At 36.5% G+C, this 21,329-nt stretch overlaps 1 protein-coding gene across 4 annotated transcripts; it reads right to left on the bottom strand.

Annotated features, from left to right (window-relative positions):
* Nucleotides 1–720: 720 nt before the first annotated feature.
* LOC306872797 (mothers against decapentaplegic homolog 1-like) lies at nt 721–19,877 on the bottom strand. 4 transcript variants are annotated; one of them, XM_079421639.1, is made up of 8 exons: nt 19,801–19,877; nt 17,603–17,664; nt 12,614–13,203; nt 8,267–8,545; nt 7,015–7,131; nt 3,172–3,393; nt 2,735–2,991; nt 721–2,180 (listed from the first exon to the last, which is right to left on the bottom strand). In XM_079421639.1, exons 3-8 carry the CDS (start codon nt 13,011–13,013, stop codon nt 2,037–2,039), a joined length of 1,419 nt encoding a protein of 472 aa, XP_079277765.1. In that variant the 5' UTR covers nt 13,014–13,203; nt 17,603–17,664; nt 19,801–19,877; the 3' UTR covers nt 721–2,036. The 4 variants fall into 4 exon arrangements, with proteins under 4 accessions (XP_079277765.1, XP_079277764.1, XP_079277767.1 ...); XM_079421638.1 differs by lacking the exon at nt 17,603–17,664; XM_079421641.1 differs by lacking the exon at nt 7,015–7,131 and having other exon boundaries at nt 19,801–19,874.
* Nucleotides 19,878–21,329: the final 1,452 nt, after the last annotated feature.

The following is a 21,329-nucleotide window of genomic DNA, read 5'->3' as shown; positions in this document are numbered from 1 at the left end:
TAACTAAAATGATTTAGTATATCGCTCCAGCGTGGCCACTTTTTAATGAAATACACTTTTGCTTTGCCACGGTGTGAGAATATACATTTTCGTTATTTATACGGTTGTAATGTTTAGAATCTTCATTCACCTCCTGTTATGCTGACTAAAATTTTATAATTTTAGGATGCAGTTAATAGTTTGCTTATGAACTATTTGTGTTTTGGGAATACATAATATATACATAAACTTATATAGTTCCCAACTTACCTTTTGTACCTGGAAAATGAGAGTTTGCTCTACTGAACTTATTATGATACAGAAATGTGCAGCACATAGTTTGTAACCTTTCAATAGAAATGTCAGATTTGACACTAGATGGCGCTGTTTTCTTTTCTTTTGATCCTACTGGCACCATCACGCCACATGCTACAGGTCTGCATTTAAAATACAGTGAACACAAGACCGGGATCAGATGAATGAAACTTGACTGTTGAATTGAATCTTCTCATTTGAACTGTACATTAATGCCTTTACCATCAGCATCATTATCATAGGCTTACAGAGCAGGTTATTTCTATACTATTTCAACATTAAGTTACAGATTATGTAATACCTTAAATTTGTTTTAATGTCACTGTATATCCAAATAAATAATATTATTTACATAACAGATTGCATTTATAAAAGTGATTAGTTTGCCTTAAAACTTTCTAAACATAAAGAGACTAAAAGACAGTGGTAATGAAACAATTTTATTGAATCTTCCAGTAGAGACTTGATATTCATGGAATAAAACTGCTTTCTGATAGTACAAATAAGCAAGAACAGCACAAAAACAAAAGGGACAGAGACAAGAAGCCGCTTATGAAAGTGCAGATATGAAGGAACATGATATATTTTCTTCAAAAAAAATACAAAAATGTTTACATTTTAACAGTGGATGGGATTTCACTATGAATAAAAAAACTGAAAGCAAGTTAATCAAAAATGAACTACTTTTTACAAAACAATATCACTAGTGCCATTTAGAACTTAGTCAACAAAAAATTATTTTACTCTAAAAATGCCGAAAATGCATAGGCATCATTTTCTCTTGCTTTTTTAAAGGTGTTTTATGAAAACACATTTTTCATGGCATTTCAGGAAAAAAAAACAACAGAGAAAGGAGGACGTTCTTCCGTGCAGCACAGTGGTGCAGCGCACAATATACGGACAAAGTAAACAATGCCTGCCTCTGCTTTCATAGACTTACAATCCTGGGGATCAAACCACACTTGCAAAAAAAACCAGACTGCACAGCACTTTCCCTACTAATAAGTACATTTACACACCCATTTTATAAATCAGTCGAACACAACTGCAATAAAAGTAGCGCAACATACGCATGAGTTTGCTCATGCATCCCTACCCACTACTAACATGCCCTAACTCCCCATACGTTTATCCCATTCAAAGGTTTTCTGTGTTCAAATATATGTATTTTTCATCCTACAACAGACATTTTTGTCAATTTTTGCTACATTTTTTCTTCTTGTCGGCTGTGAACATTTTTGCATTAATGACCTTGTTATCCTTCTCACAGCTTCATGCCATTCAGTTCATTTAAAGCATTATATTTTCTTACTTTTTTCTTTTACTTTGTTCACGCTACACTACTCTGTACAGCACTGTACTAGTCTCTAATCTACGATGCAGATCTTTTTTCGCCAATGGAAAACTGATTTGTAAACTGCAAAATAGAGAAAAAATGCAAAAGAAAGAAAAAGAAAAACAAATTGGCTTAAAAACCCAACTTCTCTCACAAACAAGACCAAAGGAGGATACTTGCCACAAGTATGATGGCCTCATCATTTAACATGCTTGGTCACACAAAGTTGTCAAGTATCTTCCAGATTCTCACGGGCTGAGAACTGAGGACTCTTCAGCCAAAATGTATGCCCCCAAACAAACTGCCTTCAAGTAGAAAACAAACCCCTCCCTTCAACCAATCAGCTTGTGCATGGGACCCCGGACTGACAAGGTTACATCTGCAGTTGCCTTATGGTCAACTCTGCCTAGGACACGGAGGAAATGGGGTTGTGAGGAGAGCCCATCTGGGTGAGGACTTTATCCAGCCACTGCAGGGGCCCGTGAAGATGAATCTCAATCCAGCATGGGGTGCTTGTCACATCCTGTCGATGATACTCTGCACCCCAACCCTGGAACACAAGTTCAAAGATATCAGCTGTATTTCTCCTGAAACTGTGTGCTACATAAAGAGAAGATTAACTCAAAAATGGAAATGGGAATTGAATTCTGATAATAACTCACCTACATAGGGTTCCAAGCCTGTATGCACTTCTTTCAGCGTCAGATTTATTTTTTCATACAGTAAAAGTTTCGTCCAAAGCATATTTCTGAAGCATAATGTGACTCTGAAAACTTTAGTAATGTCTGCTAAAAAATTCAGCATTGTCATCAAAGGAACAAATTACATTTGATTAAAAATAAAACCGTTCTCTAAAATTGTAATAATATTTCTTTTTTTACATGATTTTTGATCAAATAAATGCAGCCTTGGTGAGCGTAAGAGACTTATTTCAAAAACATAAAAAAAAGAATTTTTTCTATTTGGTGATCGATAGAAGCATTCTTCAAAAGTATCTTTTGGGTTTTACAGAAGAAGAAAAGGCATACAGGTTTGGAACCACATGAGGAGTACATTTTTGGGTGAGCGATCACTTGAATTATTCATTTATATAGTCTAGTTTACCTTGACAAAACTCATGCGGATGGTGCACATCTTGGTGAGTTCATAGACGGCTTCAAAACCGTGATTGACGGACTGTGCCAAGAGCTCGGCAAACTCCTGGTTGTTGAAGATCTTTAGGCTGCAGCGACTGGGAATCTTGCATACGGTGGTGGGGTGGAAACCATGGTGATAGTTGCAGTTGCGGCTTTGAACAAAGATACTGCTGTCACTCAAACATTCAGCGTATACCTCTCCTCCCACATAGTACAAATGTACTCCTGCAAAATAAATGAAAAGATGATCGTGAATTTACATGATAAATATTTAGCTTATTAACAGCATTTCAGTATCATGTTACTATCATATCATATTTTAGTGCTATATTATAGTGCAGTTCAACACAAAATAGGCAGATACTGTAGAATAGTTGTTTTATATAGTGATCATTTCAATCAAACCTTTTCCGATGTGGCGTCGAGTGTTCTCAATGGTCGAGTTGCGGTTGACATTTGACAGCAGACCAAGGCAGAAACGGTTCCGGTTGTTGGAGGGGTCGGTAAAGCCGTCCACCAGTACGCTGGTTGAGGAGGCCTGGAAAGCCTCTCCCACACGATTATTCAGCTCATAGTACACAATGGAGCACCAGTGTTTGGGTTCCGCATATGCCACAGGCTGAACATCTGCACAGATGGTTATGAACTCATTGAACACGAGCACACATACACACACAGTATTAAAGCCAAGTAGAATGGTGTCAAAATCAAAATACTCTTAAAGGGATAGTTCACCCAAAAATGAAAATTCTATCATTAATTACTCACCCTTATGTTATTCTCAACCTGCAAGACCTTCGTTTATCTTCGGAACACAAATTAAGATATTTTTGATGAAATCTGAGAGCTTTCTGACACTGCATAGACATTAACACAACTAACACATTCAAGGACCAGAAAGGTAGTAAAGACATATTTTATGAAGCTATGAGAATACTTTTTGTGAACAAAAAAAACAAAAATAACTTTATTCAACAATTTCTTCTCTTCCGTGTCAGTCTTCGATTGGCTTTCATGAATGTACAAAGACACGTGTGTGGAACCAGCGTTTTGACGTAGAACCCAGATGTGCTGTGGCTTATTTTCAATCAGAGGAATACACACTCAAACTGTGATTAATGCACGGCGAAGACTGACATGGAAGAGAAGAAATTGTTGAATAAAGTCATTATTTTTGTTTTCTTTGCACACAAAAATTATTCTCGTAGCTTCATAAAATTAAGGTTGAACCACTGATGTCACATGGACTATTTTACCTTACTACCTTTTTGGGCTTTGAATGTGTTAGTTCCGTTGCGGTCAGAAAGCTCTCAGATTTCATCAAAAATATCTCAATTTGTGTTCCGAAGTTGAACAACGGTCTTACAGGTTTGGAACGACATGAGGGTGAGTAATGACAGAATTTTCATTTTTGGGTGAACTATCCCTTTAAGATCACCAAGGCTGCATTTACTAGATCAAAAATAGTAATATTGTGAAATATTATATTATTTAAATTTTCTATTTTATTATGTGACCCATGACCACAAAACCAGTCTTAAGTGTCAATTGAGATTTATACATCGTCTGAATGCTGAATAAATAAGCTTTCCATTGATGTATGGTTTGTTAGGATCGGACAATATTTGGCCGAGATACAATTATTTGAAAATCTGGAATCTGAGGGTGCAAAAAAATCAAAATATTGAGAAAACCTCCTGTAAAGTTGTCCAAATGAAGTTCTTAGCAATGCATATTACTAATCAAAAATCAAGTTTTAATATGTTTATGGTAAGAAATTTACAAAATATCTTCATGGAACATGATCTTTATTTAATATCCTAATGATTTTTGGCATAAAAGAAAAATGCATAAGTTTGACCCATACAATGTATTTTTGGCTATTGCTACAAATATACCCCAGCGACTTAAGACTGGTTTTGTGGTCCAGGGTCACATATTTTAAAATGTAATTTATTCATATGATGCAAAGCTGAATTTTCATCAGCCATTACTCCAGTCTTCAGTGCCACATGGTCTTTCAGAAATGATTCTAATATGCTGATTTGATGCTCAAGACACATTTATCAGTATCGATACTGAAAACAGTTGTGCTGCTTAATATTATTGTGGAAAAACTTTTTCCCCCTTTAAGTTCAAAAGAACAGCATTTATTTGAAATAGAAATATTTTAACATTCTAAATCCTTGCTATCACATTTAAACATTTGAATGCATCCTTGCTGAATAAAGGTTTTTTTTTAACTTTCCCAAACTGTTGAACAGCAGTGTGTATGTCTAATATTAATATTTATATTTTATGACCTTTTACAACAATTTGGCAATTTCACAGGTTAACAATAAGCATATTATTATTATTTTTTATTTGTTTTAAAATAGCCAAAACATTTGATTTGGCTATTTTTGAATATATTAATGCACCTTTAGTGTTGGATTGTGTCTTGAATGTGATTAAGCAATATGATTAACAGATTTAGACTTGCATCTCATCTCTTACAGCAGAGGGCATATCGATTTTACTAGGGTATTTATATGAGGTCACTGTTGCTAGGCTATTATTGGTAACACTTTAGTAACAGGCTGCAGTGATTGGCTATTACCCTGCACTATTCAAGGGCCGACAAAATGCAACCAAATCAGCATAATACAAGTGGGATAGCTGTCCGTATCAAATCGCACCCCAGTGCAAGCAAACGTGTGGGTCCCATAAAACACCAGTCATTAATATGTCCTCTTTCTGATACCGACAGCTCATCTGTGCCAACTGTGCAAATCCCAAAGAGAGGGTAATGTGTTTATCTATGGCATATTTCTACCCAGCTTCCTCTGGCCTGTGACACTGGGCCACAGGTGTGTTTTGTCTACTCTTTTCCCATTAGCCTATCACAATAGAAATGAGCGCTCCCACAGGATGCAGCTTGAGTGTGCATCCCAAAATTTTGACGGTACCACAATTTCCACAAATATTTCAACAGCTCGCCTTTTCTCTGCCCACCCCCTCGCCTCCTGTGCATCACTACATACAAACTGTATATTAAATGTGCTGCATAATTGGAATCATTGATTCTGAAGTTCAGAGCTGTTTTCATGGCATGAACACAAATTTGAAAAAAAAAAAAAAAAAAATTTTTACAAATGCATAAGAAATAGAAATGGGAAAGTAAAACCTGATATTACTCATTTTAAAGGTGTTTACAGCATTCAGGGCAGTAATGTATGCAGTGTTCATTCAAGCTTTTGCTATCATTGCCTAACTGTAAATAATGAGCCATGTCCAATACTAAGTCACAACCCAACAGTGCTGCAATAACTAACGGATAATAGAAATAATGCGTAGAGAATAATCTCTGCGCTGTGCACTTTAACTTCCATCAGTCATGGACAAAATGCAGTCTATAGACAAAACACACTAAAAAAATAGCAGAGAGTGCATGACCCTAGTTGTCCTAAACATGAGAATGCTTTATATTATATATTCTTTAAGCAAACGTATGTACTCGTATAGTTTACTGGATTCAATTGACAGGTGTCTTTGCTGTTTAATGCATTTCAGACATGTTTTCCCAGCACATACAGCACAGCACATTACATTTTATGGTTATATTGTCCTGACAGCAAGCAAGTCTCGGTTAAACTTTATAGACTTCACTGAGAGGAAGCACACACATGGTTTCCAAACAGACAGAACACAACAGAGAACTGAATCACAATAATTCTGACTAAATATTGTTGCTGGATGTTCAAATTAGTCAATTAATGGTATTTCTATGAAAGCAGTAACTGTAAAGTTATCGTAACAGATTTAATTGGATACAAATGTAAAATCTCTTACATTTACATGTCAGAACTGTGCACATACACTTGAAAACTGTGCACAATTTTATATTTACATTTGAAATCTTTTTTGCACATGTATGGCACAGCCTGCATATGTAAGTCCACTTGATTTATTTTCTTAGACTTCAATCTGAACAAGATTATTTTCTGATATTGTATAACTGTAACTTAATGTATGTGATTTTATTACATACTTTGCTGCAAGATTAACCAGATATAAAGAACAAAAAGTCTGACTGTCTGTAAATTTGTGTGTGTGAGAGTATGTTTGTGTTTGGACTTCCTGCACCTGCAGTGTGGGCAGGCAAGCTGCTGATAGCTATAAGCAGCACATGTCATGCTGTAAGGAAAGGGCAATATCTTTGCCGGAGTGGCTGAAGCATAGTGTGGTGTCTCATTAAATGGAGTGTACCTGGTTGGTTGTTGAGCTGCAATGGCAGATTCTGGCCTAGCAGGTTAGTGTCCATTGGTTGAGGACAGTCCTGTGTCATTGGCTCCTCTGGGGGTATATAAGCTGGTGGAGGGGTTTCTTTTGAAGCAACAACCAAAAAAAAAAAAAAACAGACAAAAGATATTTTGATAAATAAGATAAATATACCTATTTTTTTTGTTTTTTACATTCACAGGTTTTAAAATCTGTAGTAAAATCTGTAGTGTAGATTTCTACAGAAGAACAGCAAGTCTTATTTTTAAATTCATTTTTGAAAAAAAAAAATGAAAAAATCAATATTGTGTTTCCACTATTTTCCAAAAGAGGAAAAAATGGAGAGATTGATCTCAGTAGTCAGAATTGAGAAAGATGTCCAATTTGCAGTCACTCCCTTAGAAGCAGTAGAAACACCATGGCAGCAGTGTTGTTGACTAGTTTTGTCTTTTTAAATTCCGTCTTAATAATAACAAAGTATAGTGGTATAACTACACATGAATTAAAAAAAAATAAAAAATCAAACTCTAAAATACTTCCGTTATACTTTTACTGTTATACTCAATTTACAACGCTACAGTCTGTGTAAAGGTTCCATAATATTATGTACCTTTAATTAACAGTCTTCTACCATAAAAATTCATTTTCTCTTCTTAAAAGGTACAATTACAAGGCAACTCAATAAGCAAACAATGTATCTACTCAATAAATAAATAATGCATCTGATATTATTTGCAGTACCTTAAAGTATACTTTCAGTATAATCACACAAGTACATCATCTATGGTATCTCACAACATACCGTTTTTTTGTTTGTTTTTTGGAAGTAAATAAATGCTGTTCTTTTGAACGTTCTTTTGATTAATCCTTAAAGAAATGTATCATTGTTTCAAAAATATTGCAACATTGATCATAAAAAGAAATGTTTCTTGAGAAGCAAATCAGCATATTAGAATGATTTCTAAAGGATCATGGGACACTGAAGACTGCAGTAATGGCTGCTGAAAGTTTAGCTTTGCGTCACAGGAATAAATTAAATTTTATTCTTATACAAGAAATACAATAAAATTTGTAAAAAAATAAAATAAAATTATATTCCTTTTTGTTGCAGTTTTGATCAAATAAATGCAGCTTTGGTGTGTGAATAAGACACTTCTGTAAAAAACACTTTTTTGATTGATTGACTAATTTTGATTGTTACTGTAAAGACAGTGAAAAGACTAGCATAAGCGCAGTTCACCTGGCATCTGAAAAGGGCTGCCTGGGTCCGAACTGGATGGAGAATGGGGGAAGGTGGCTGAACTGCCTGTGCCGCTGTTGGGCGAGCTGGGGTAGCTGTTGGTCGGGGAGTTCGGGGTGAAGGGAAGGGCGTTCGCTGGCTGCTGTTGAAAGGAGTCAGGGAAGGTGGCGTTCTGAGGCATAGGGGGTTCCGTCTGGTGGAGTGGGTTACGGAAGCGTGGCAGCATAGAGAGTTTCGCATTGAACTCGCTGTTTCGTGGCACCAGCACAGGTGGCAGCACTGAAGGAAGAGAGGAAAAATATGCCAATCAAAATGGATTAGGTGACAGGAGAATCCATCAAACTTTGACAAATTAATGAGATATGAATTAATGAATGGCCATATACACCCTGTGACCACCAAATCAGCCGCGGAGCTAGAGTTTTATACATGGGGTGGCCAAGGCTAATTCAGGGGGTCCACAGACCATGACAGAAAATCTGAAAATCTGGCATAAATATATATATTTATTTATTTTTTTTATTAGGAGTGCAAAACATACAACATACGGTGAACACAAAACACAAAAACAGCAATAGAACAGCAATGATAATAACAGCAATGAAAAAAACCGCAATGACAATCTGAATAATAGTAGTAGTATATAAGTAGTATTAACATGCATAATAATAATAATAATAATACTAAAGATGGTGATGATAACAATATTCTGTGATGACGGCAACAGTAATATCAATAATAATAATAGTAGTAACAATAGTAATAATAATAATAATGTAATAATGGCATATACCCAACACATACCACACCTTTCCTAGCTTCTGTGTCAGTGTTTTTTTTGTTTAGTTTTTTTTTCTGGCATAAATGTATAATTTGGCTCCATGTATAACCTGGCATAGAAAAGCATGACTAAAAATCCTACAATTGCTGATTACTTCACATTACCACACATTAGATATACATTCCTACCTTAACTTCAAATGTTAGTCTATTGAAACTTATTTCTCTTAATTCTATCACCTCATTAACCAGGGGCTGGAGCAGCCTGAAGTGAGAATTATTCATGAATAATTAACAAGCCTGTGATTACTACCAGTCAAAAGTTTTAGAACAGTAAGATTTATAATGTTTTTTAATTCTCTTCTGCTCACCAAGCCTGCATTTATTTGGTCCAAAATACAGCAAAAGCAGTAATATTGTGAAATATTTTTACTATTTAAAATAACTGCTTTCTATTTGAATATATTTTAAAATGTAATTTATTCCTGTGATCAAAGCTGAATTTTTAGCTCAAAAAACTTATTTTTATTATTATTGAAAACAGTCGATCAAATAAATGCAAGCTTGGTGAGCAGAAGAGAATGCTTTAAAAACATTAAACATCTTATTGTTCAAAACCTTTTGACTGGTAATGTACACTTAATTTTTTCTCATTTTTTCTAAACTAAACTATACAGGGAACCCTATTGTTAAGGTTAACGTAACAATTGGTTTGTATACAAGTTCATATTAGACCATTTTTATAATAAAGTTATATGTATTCATTTTTATTAATTATAATAAAAAAAGAGCAATTATGAGTATATATTTAAAGGTAATTTTTGCAAAATTCTCTCAATTTTTCTCACAAGTTTATGGACACTGGGTGGATTTTCTGTTGTTATGTGACAATGTTTTCTAGCTGCTGGCTTTCCACGGCTGAAACACTCATTGAATGATTACATGAGACACTATATATTCAGTAAGTTGTAGTGTATCTTTCAACATGGATTGGATGTTCATTCAGTGTTTACTTCATGCTAATAAGAATTCACTCCTGTTTTGCTTGAACTTAAAAAGTGGGAGCGCGCATGATCTGTCACGCCAGCCACTAAACAGCCCCAAAACGGTTTTTATCGTTTGAAATTCTTAATAAAACTAACAGAATCTGAATGCTGAGACTTTGTTTCATGTTATTATAAGTGACCTGTTCTGTCGTGTCCGTCAGCTCGTTGTCTGTGTCCTCTCTGCGATGTTTTTCGATTAAACAAACAAAAATTAAACAAAAATTTAATTGTTGCAAATTAATTTTTGGGGTGGCACCCAGAGTGGCCGATCCGATGCCACCCTGGACACTCCTCTGGCTCCGCCACTGCACCAAATCAAAGCATATCTGACTAGCTACAGTACACCATAATCACTGAGAATAAGAAAATCCTACAAGAGGTATACTGACAAAAAAATAGATATAATCTAGGTAAGCAGCAGTATATCTGCACTAGCCAAACTTTCTTGATATAGATGCACAAGAACTAATGAAATCCTGAAATTTGAGTAATGATAACAGCATATTCATGTTTTGGGTATACTATCCCTTTAATAATTTATGATTATCTTTAGTATTGTTTTGTCGTCCACTGTTTTTGTAAAATATACAAATTCCCTCTCTCATCTAAGAGACAGTTGTCACACACGCCTGTACGCTCTAAAAATAGTAGAGCAATAAAATGTGGAAACTGGTGTTTCTGCCTGTGTTGCCCACATACCCTTTTATTTGTTTGCAGTGAGATTGGGAACATGTATTTCAGTGACATAGCAATGAGTATTGTTAAACAATGGATGTGGAGAGCGTACTGCCGTTCTGGAGAGGGGGGTGGGGGGTAGACAGGTGTCCCGACATCCACTGGCCTGCACTACACAAGCGTGTGCAAGGCGGGCAACCAGTCTTTCCTGCTATTATCTGTGTGGGTGACAGGAGTTCCTGTAAAACTCTTCCTCTGTACAGCCACGTTTCAGCCTCCGCACACACACACAAGTGTACACAGACCCTGGCCTAAACAAAGCCCTCATTCTGCCCCCGCCTGGAATTTCCTGCTCCTGCTCTCATAATTTGCACACACACACACACACAGCTGTTTCTGTGTTGTCAGCTGACCCTCATCTTCTGCTTAGCCAACAAAAAGGGGGCTGTGCGTTTGAAGTCCATTCTTTCACCATAAGCAGAGGTAAAGAAAATGTTCTTGTTTAACATTAAGACACACACAAACACACAGAGCACAGAAGGTTTTTAGACTCCACAGTTTTCTCTCAAGCGGTATCAGGATCAAACAAATGAGAAAAGCACCTGGCAGAGGCCAGAGAGAGATCTGGAAGGGGAAGGACAGAAAAAGAAAGAGACCATCTGCAGGAACCATGGGAAGGGAAAACTCAGACACATGCATGAAAAAAGGTACATATGGGCTATATAATCCATATGGGATTCACTGACAGAGGAAGAGAAATTAATAAATGAAAACTGCACACCATTTTCATACAAGATGATATCATATTATGTTTTTTAAACAAAACATTCAAATGGACAGGATCGCCTTGCTTTAAAAACAAAACGTCCAGTTTAGTGATAGTTACAGGATCCAACACCTTTTAGCAAATGAACATCCATGACTTTTCCAGTTGTATATGTTCTGAAAAATTATTTTTTACAGATTTAAATCACAAGGAACAAATTATAGTGGATGAAATATATGACTTTAACGTTTTAGTAATTTCAATGACATTTACAGACCATGACATTTAAAAAATCTTTGATATTTCCAGGTTTTCTATGACAGTGGGAACCCTGTGTGTAGATGAATATGAGTTTTTGAACAAATCTATAAAGAGAAAAATCATTCTTGTTTCTTTCCATGCATCATAATTTCTGTTCACAGGAGTCTTGCCCTTTTGAAGCACATGACAGTTTATGAGCACAAGCCAACATTATTTGACTGATGATTGTGAAGCAGCAATTCATCAGTTTCACCTACTGAACCAATACAGTCCATCTAGAACGAGTCTTTCACAAAATGGAAGCGATTAATAGAAATTATAGATCTGCTTTTGTCAAGTGGGAAAACAGCTTATGATGCTTAAACACTCTTTCTAGAGTCTCCAAGTAGATTCTGTGGAAATACAAATGTTAATGATAAGAATAATAAAGCGAAGTTCAACCAATAACTCTAAATATACTGCCACTGCAACAGACGATAATATTCCCTTTACTATGAGAAAACGAAGTCAAGTGGATGCTGATAGGCTGTTATATCGTCTTTGGTGTGAATGGGCCTTAAGACTTGTGTCAGTAGACTGTCTTTAAAATATTAATAATGGGAATGATTCAGTGACTACATCATAATAAACTTGGCACCATCTATTGTCATAATGATGTAGCCTAAAGAAAGGGTCACTGAATGAATCCAAATGAACAGATTCAAAAGATTCATATCACTGGGATGAATCAATGAATCCCAACCACTAGCACAATTAATCAATCTGCTTCTATTATGTAGTGCTCATGAACAAACGGCTCACATATATTTAGTCACTGACCTGGACTGTCCACCCTCTTGTAGTGGTAGGGATTAATGCACACATCTTTCTGCTTAGATCCAAAAGGGAACTCGCAACACTCCAGGGCCTTGAGCTCATGGTGTGACTGCAGGTCGGGCCAACGCCATACACGGCAGTAGATGACGTGAGGCAGCCCTTTCCGGTGTGACACCTGGAGCCTTCCGTCCAGCGAGCGGGGGATAGTGACACAGTTGCTTGGCTGACCGGGGCAGCTGAGTGCCCGCTCCAGCTCCTCCATAGCACCCTTCTTCTTCTTCAGCTTCTTGACAAGAGCATCCACCGCCTTCTCTGCCCACTTCTCTTCTTCGTCGCCTTGCTTCCAGCCCAGCAGTCGCTTGACCGCCGGGCTGGTGAAGGAGAAGAGCGAGGTGACGTTCATAGTGGCGCCACGTGCGCCCCAGCCAAAGCTGTCACAGTTATTCCGTAGGATTCAGCCACACAGGAACAAGGAACTTCTGCTCTGCCTCCTCCAAGAGAATCAAAATACTCAACCACAGCAACACATGGACAGGGGTAATTATTGAAAGCTGTGCTGTTCCAGAGTTAGACTGTCAGACTGTAAAGTGCACCTGTAAAGAGACAGACAACTCAGTCAGACATTTATACTTTGGGATCAGTTTGAGATTCCAGCACTGACACTAAAACACAGACTGTTTTTTTTTTTTTTGGCTTCAGACTAGTATTTTCTCGGTACCTAATTTTCAGTAGTCGGTACCAGTACCAGTAAAATTCCACTGCTCTCTGTACAAATGGAGGTATCCATAGCAAAAACTATTGTAACCTCTCAAAAAATTCAAATATCATGAAAACGTTCTTTCATATATTGATGAAACTTTGAAACGTGAAACTTTGATATATATTAGATTCATTACATGTAAAGTAAAACATTTCAAAAGTTTTCTGTTTTAATTTTGATGATTAGCGCTAACAGCTCATGAAAGTCAAAAATCCAGTATCTCAAAATATTAGAATATTTACATTTGAGTTTCAATAAATGACCATCCCTACAGTATATATTCTGGGTATCTCTTGTTATTTGAAAGCACAATAATGGGGAAGACTTAACTATTTGAAAATAATAAGATTAAATAAAATTTGTTGACTATTACTGCTATGTAAAGCCATGTAAATTTAAAAGAGGTTCAACTTTTGTTTCAGGAATTTGTAGGTTTGTGAGTTCCTGATGTCACAACTTATTGGCTGTCTGCTTGTCATTCATAGCACGCCCATATAGCTTACCGGGGAACCATTTTGGGCTAGTTTTGAGTAACAGTTGATGGGTTTTGTTGTGAAAACCTGCCAACCCTGGCTATACAGTAGATGATTTTACCATTACGCTGCATTAGAAGCCTTTCTGAAATCAGTTTAGTGAGGTATCCTTGTGCACAAACACTTTAATGCTGCCAATCCAGAGCAAATGACGCAATGCATCTTCTACCCTGAGATCACTGTGATGACGACATCATTCTGTTACGGCTTCTCGGAATGGCTGCCTTCAAAGTCACAGCGTAAAGATTCCAATTACATCTGCTCTACAGCAAGTTCTCAAAATGGCTTTCAGGATATGGGAAGTGGGATGTGTTCATATGGCATGCTAAATGATACTGGTGTGACACACTACTGAGTGATGCTGTACAGCACTGAACAATGTCCTGACTCATATCAGTTTCCTCATTCGTGAAGATGCAGCAGCTTATAACATGATGCCATTCAGGAGACCGCTGTAGGCTTTGAAACATATTATAGGTTCTAGTTAACCAATCACTCGGTCAAAAAAAAAAAGTGTAAAACGGAAGCCTTTCCACATTCTGAGAATAGAGAGGAAACGCATTTGGGATAAAGATAAAAGTGTCCATTCAGAGAGATCCCAAAGCAGCCATTCACTAACCAGCATTCAGGGAAGGGAAATAAGAGCGCACAATGCAAGAGTTCACACTTCTTTTGAAGTTACCAGATGGTTCGGCATAGCATCCTCATTGGAATAAAGCAAGAGGCCTGAAACACATTTCTCGGGATGGAACGCTTTCACATCGAGTACGAGAACTCTTTTTTTCTCTTCTTTCCACACATATGAAAAGTCTAAGGTTATTTTGTGTGCCAAGGACTTTTAAGTCTCTCAGAGCCTGAGAGGCAAGAAAGCTTTTTTCTACTGATTCTGTTCTGGCCCATCAACACTAGATAAGTAAGGTGACATCAGATAGCAGCTATTTGAACTATGCTGAGTGCTAAGAATAATGTTGTCCTCTGTGAGTGTGACTGCCCTCAGCTACTGTTTCAATTTAGAAAGCTTGTCTGATGTAGGTTACAAATACAATCACGGCAAAGTATCACAACACAAACGCCTCTATAGTTTAAATTTGACAATATTTTAATTCAATACAATTTTTACAAACTTGCATCAAAGATCTAAACAAAATCACAAAATGTCATTGGCTTATAAACTAGCATGAACTCTGCAGTGCACATCACAGTTGGAGTCATTCAATAAAAATAGTTATTTATTAACTACAGAGAGAGTAGTAGCTGTTATCGTGGACAACAGCAAAAGGGAGGCTAAAAAGTTGCTGCTATATTTAGCATCATCTCGCAGCCAAATACTAATTTAAACCTTATGCTGTTGTCAGGGAGAAGATGAGCAAAGGGCAGGAAGTGCATCACCAATAACCTGCTAGGGGTTAGTCTCTTTGGGTTCCCTTTGCTTAACACAAGGGATCTAATTTTTGTAGTCTTTCATAATAGAACCTAACATTTCAGTGGACAGGAAGCAGGGATTCATGACAAGTTCTTTGTTCTTAAGAAAGGCTAAAGAAGATAACAGATGGATTAAAGATAAATATGTGGGGAATGTTCCATCTGTTCTTGCTGAATAAGGACCAGGTGAGCTTGCAAAGACTTCATACCATGGAAGATCTGTCAGTGAGTGAATCAGTGTGTATGGATTCTTCTATAGCTTAATGCTTTTTCAGATTAACAGTGATACAGTAATACAGATCTTTCAGCTCATCTCATCAAATTTTCATCTTAGGCGTAATGTTTATATACAAAATAATAATTAATAATAATAATAATTCTTCATAATGCATTTTGCTGTATTTTTACCTGGAAGAGATCAAAAAAGCACTTTATTTTAAGGTGTCCTTGTTACAGTGTAATTATACATTTAGGTACTGAGTAATATTAATTAACTACATGTAGTTACTATATGGTTAGGGTTAGGATTAGGGTTTGGCTTCGGGCTACTTGCATGTAATTATGCATAATTTATTGTTATTATAATAGTAAGTACATGTAACGTGTAACAAGGACACCTTAAAATAAAGTGATAATAAAGTTTGATCTCACACACGTTTGTAAAAACACACACACTTTGGGACTGAATTTTAAGAATATAGGCTACATGCCTATTACAGCATGCAGGTTTGTGCAAGTAAAATAAACATATTTAGTTTGAAAATACTGCAAAGTAAAATTTTGTTGTTTTGATGTTGTCTTGTTAGAATCTGAATATGGACTGTTTGAATTGATGCTAATAATTCTCAGATAATATATTCTCATAAACATCATATACTGACAATTAAAAAAAAATCTCAGGATTACTGAAATATATATTTTTTCTTTCATTTTGCTTTTTGTTTTTCTGTAGTTCATCTAAAATGTGAAATGCCAAATAATTTCTAAATTTTATAATTAATAAAAAGATGAAAGTGTAGTAATATCATGGTAATACCACTCTTACATTCTGAAAAATATTACAAAATCATAGTTTAAAACTAATAATAACATTAACATTGTGAAAGAAAAATGACAAACCTTGATAGAAAATTCAGTTAAATTCAGTCAATAAGCAAATCTGAGATTCTGATATCAAAGTGACGACTAAATACTACAAGGAACATATTATGACACACTAAACTCTCTCTAATAACTACGACTAAGGAGTATAGTAACTCTTCAACACCTTTGTGTGACTGTTACAAGTATCTCCCTGACACATCAAGAGCCTCTTTATCTTTACGTATCACAGGCAGCCAGTGGCTTCTCATTGTCAAAGGCTGTAGGGCCACTTCAAACTCAAATCCACATGCAGCTGTTCCCTTAGGGAAGCTGTCATACATGTTGAAAGAGCCCTTCCCGAACCCAAACACCACACGGATCTGGTATTCCCACAGCAGGTGCTGTTTGAACATCCGCAGATGCTGTTCTCAAACCAGGCCCTTGGGTTTGGTAAGATCTTTTGGTCTGTCTGGTTAGAACTAAGCTTTGATGACCACCGACAGGTCTTGCTGTCCAGCTGCCTTGTTTAATTTCCACGTCATTTAGAAAGGAACTCCACAGTCCAAACATCTACGCAAAGGCAAAGGCTGTCGGAGTGATGGGAATTGCTACATATTATTAAGGATTCATAAAATCTGACCACTGGTCTGACCACACACTTACATAAAATGTCAATATACCATTGTATTGACTCAGACAATGTTAGTTTGGGCTGTCTGGAGCCCAGACAAAACAACCAATACTTGAAGGCATGTTCCCTGTTTGAGCCAACTGCCTAGTGCACCGACACGGGATGCAAAAATTGGGTGGAGACAAAATGAGCGTAAGATGAGAGTGAAGGGGTCTTGTCAGTGAACTGTGATTGAGCACTTGCTGCTTGAAAAATTGCGCAAATGGAAAAAAATGGCACTTTTGGTTCAACATTTGCAATGCAGGGCAGCAATTAAAATGCAATCATTGCGCGTTCAGCTAGTGCTCTCCAGGCCTGAGTGCATGTAAATATTAGCATTAGCTTGAGGGTTGGTGCAGCGGGCAGCGCTAATGTGGCTCCCATCACGCAACTTTGACGGCCTTGACCCCCCGCATCATCTCCATGTATCATTTTGCGCTGGTTCAGTGCCGTTAATCAATTTAGGAGGCAGTAATGATGCTCTCTCGGCCTTCCCAGGGGACTCTGCATTATAAAGAACTTACATTATTTATCAAGGGCTGGATCTGAGGCCTTCCATTAAGAGCCAGCTCTACTGCGATGTTCTCTAATAAAAAAAACAAAAAACAGGGGTTGGATAAATGGAGAAGGAGGGATAAAATGAAAGTGAGAGCGAGACAGACAGACACTCAGAACAAGATCAAGTGCGCTTCGAACTCCCTGTGATGCCACTTTTAAATCAACCTGGCCAAAGGTTCATGCACAACAGCTAATGCTCTGTAAACTGATGGCTAATTGTTTGTTCTTGTTATGTTGTGAGTCACTGTGGATCTTCGCTGATACTATGAGCCAACAAACCACTAGGATCACAAAAGAAGGTTGACCTGTTGCACTTCTTGAAAACAAATAATTGGAAAGGCATTTCATATTTTTGAGTCCACACACAGACCTGAGCATGCCATGGATGCATTCACTTCACACTTAGCAATCAGAAAGTAGGCTCACTATGTTGGTCTGCAAATAAAATACCTGTCTGATGTCTTGTAGCTATTATGATATTGTGATGGTTCGTTATTTTTAGTTTATGTATGTATTTATTTATCTATTAGATATCTGTCTCTTTCTAACAATATTACCACCAACAATAACAATAAAAAATAATGATGAAAACTACTTTTACTTGTGAACAATATGCCAGTTACCTTATATTATGATATACAGTTGTGATCATTTTTAACTATAGTGGACAGAAGGATGATGATTATTATGATTAATATTATTATTTAACAATAATAATAATAATAATAATAGCTATTAAAATAATAATGAGCAGCATTTAAAATCTGTACACGCAAAATTGAATCACTTTTATTTTTCACTTTTTATTTATTTTATTAAAATTATGAATAAACATAAATAAATGTATAATAATATTATTAATAATAACGTAAAAAATTTCAACAATTAAAATGTTTCCTAAAATTGTAATAAGCAAACGTTTAACTGTGACCCCATGCACACACAAAATCTATCTGAAAATGTACATACATAAAATTTAGACAAATTTTATTTAAACAATTTTTAGGTCACTGTTCAAACCTCAGTCTTGTAAGCTTTGATTTTCAAAATTGGGTACCACAGCGGATCTGCCGATTACAGTTTGATCCCAAAGTTTTGTAACAAAAAGTTAAATATCCATTTATCAGAATCACAATATTCAATGAAAGCTAACATTAAAACACTAAACTTTAGCTACATGTTTTATTGTACATCTTGTATTAATGTACTGAAAATGTATTAGTATAATGTCTCTATACAGTGATTATTTCAATGGCTTTCTAATGTACTGTACACATGTGGCCTAGTTACAGGCCAGCCTTAAAATGCAACACTCAATTTTATACAATACGAGAGAGCCAGTGCTCATCTCAGTCAATACAGTACAATACAGTAAGTTAAATGCTGATATAGGACAATGACACACACACACACACACACTCCTTTTCTCTATCTGTCCCAACACACACACAATGTGTGAGAATAAAACAATCCAAGCAAACCATAGACAAGGACAAATTCTTGTCCTTTGAGTAATCTGATATGTCATCTTCAATGATGTCAGGAAATCTGGCTCAGGTCTGGCAGGCTCTGCATGCATCATGTACCAGGGCAAATATTCACTGTAAGTGACCTGTATGATTTATTGACATTTTTTAACAACCAAAAAAAAAATCCCCTACAACTGCACAATAAACCAAACTGGGTGGTAAAGCAAGAAATGAAGCATAATGAATGAATAATATATAAAGGAATGACTAAACAGATTTGAAAACATTTGTGTGGATTTAATAATAATCAAGGTCAACTGTTATAAAGCATATAAACAATTAGCCTACAACACAAAAATGAAATATTTGTATTATAATATTGAAACTGGCTGCAAACATCAACAGCACAAACATCATGTGACAGTCAAACAAAATTGTACTTTATGCACAACAAACAGTTCATGAGAACAACAAGCTGATGCGCGCGCGCACACGCACACGCACACGCACACACACCATAGCAAACACTGAGTGATTTACTCTCTTGAGTTGTTATGAAGTTGGATGCTTCATTGCTGCTCTCAATGCGCGATGAACACTCGCAGAAGAAGTAATAAAATGCGCGTTCCAAAAGTGCCGTTTGCAATTTCACAGTTTGTTGATGCGTTTAAAAAGAAAACTGAAGTTTACTGTACCTTGTGCGCCACCTCGACGCGATCCTTCACAGCGCTCACACACAGCCGGACTCGCCGCGCTCTCGCCTGGCGTCAGTGTGTCGCGGGCCGCCGCACCCTCCGCACCGGACTCGTATCACGCCGCGGGATCTAGTGAGGGGCGGTGCGTAAATCCTAACAAGTCCTACTTTTTTACACATTCACCGTTTTCAAAGTACTGTGGCATGAATTATGTAACATTGTAACAATATAGCCTACTCTTTCTAGGGCCGAGGAGGCCAGGCAGTCTGTGGCCCATCACGGCACTGTCCTGGGTAGGACCGTGGGGAAACATGTGGTGCAATATCAAGTGATGCTGTGTTAATTCAGATCAACATACATCAACTTCGGATGTGATTTATCACTGTACAGTACAGTAGCGTGAATACAATACAGGTAGCGTGTGACAAGTGGTAAAGAAACCTCCATTACTAAAAATTATCAAATAAATTGATGCCATTTGGATTTGCAGGTTTTAAAAACAACGCTTATGACAAATTATCAGAACAATTTCCACCCAGTATTTTAAGGTATCATGTTGATTGATTGACTCACATGCCACAAGTGCCTTAATTGCTAATGTAAAATAAAATAAATGTACAGATATTTTTCTTGAAAGGGATTTAGATGATATTTTAAAACTATGAAGCGAGCAAAGTTACATTTAATTTATTTTATTTTTTTAATTTATTTGAATAAAAATAATAAAGAAGGAAAGATATACACACACACACACACATATATATATATATGTTTATTATGTTTATTATGAGTGCGAGAGCTCGTGGAACTATATTATCCTGTGGCGGCGCTGGCGGAGGGACACCATCGAGAGTAGCAGTGCTGCTCGCGCAGATTACGTCACGCGGTTGGCGACAGAATGTCTGAGTGAGGCGCGAGTAAACTGCGCGTGAATGTGAAATCTGGGAAAACACTGCGAGCTGAGAGTGCGTTTCAAGAAGTGTGCAGAATTATAAAACACCTCTAATATGTCAGAAATTCATCGTATATTAACAATATATTTCTGGGTTTTTTTTGGGTTTGTTTTTAAATCTTGTAATTGATCATCATCATTATTATAGCCTAATTGTAGTTGTTTTTTTGTTTTTTTTGTACCTTGCAACTGTCATACTAATAAGCTGCAGCTTACTTATTTTCACTTTATGAATTTGCATAGCTTCTTATCAGCCAGTTTTTTTTGTGGTAGCTGCATTGGATTAATTTTCATATCACCAAATTTGTCTTCTATGTAGCCTAAATAGGTAACAGTTTGGATGTACTGAGACTAACTCAAAATAACATTCCTAAATAAAGTTTTCCATTGTGTATTTATGCAATTATTTTATAGAAATGGACTAGACAGTCACTAATGTATTCTCAAACACTGATGAATGTCTAAAATATTCATACATACACCTAGGTTTAAAAAGATAAAGTCGCCTCCTAATGAGCAAGCAAACTACAATGCTCGTCTTGTCTCCCACTGGGCTGCTGTCAGGTGCACTTTCAAT

Source organism: Barbus barbus, assembly GCF_936440315.1.
Source record: "Barbus barbus genome assembly, chromosome: 7".
NCBI classification, from domain to species: Eukaryota; Metazoa; Chordata; class Actinopteri; order Cypriniformes; family Cyprinidae; genus Barbus; species Barbus barbus.
Note: the sequence above shows the minus strand (reverse complement) of the source record. Positions and strands in the feature narration are given on the sequence as shown.

Bases quoted from the DNA above. Each gene is read 5' to 3' on its own strand.
- LOC306872797 (XM_079421639.1), bottom strand. From the start codon at position 13,013: ATGAACGTCACCTCGCTCTTCTCCTTCACCAGCCCGGCGGTCAAGCGA. The intron at 3,394-7,014 runs GTACACTCCATT...CCATCTGTGCAG, and splicing joins GCAGCTCAACAACCAACCAG to ATGTTCAGCCTGTGGCATAT. The intron at 2,181-2,734 runs GTAAACTAGACT...CTTGTGTTCCAG, and splicing joins TCCGCATGAGTTTTGTCAAG to GGTTGGGGTGCAGAGTATCA.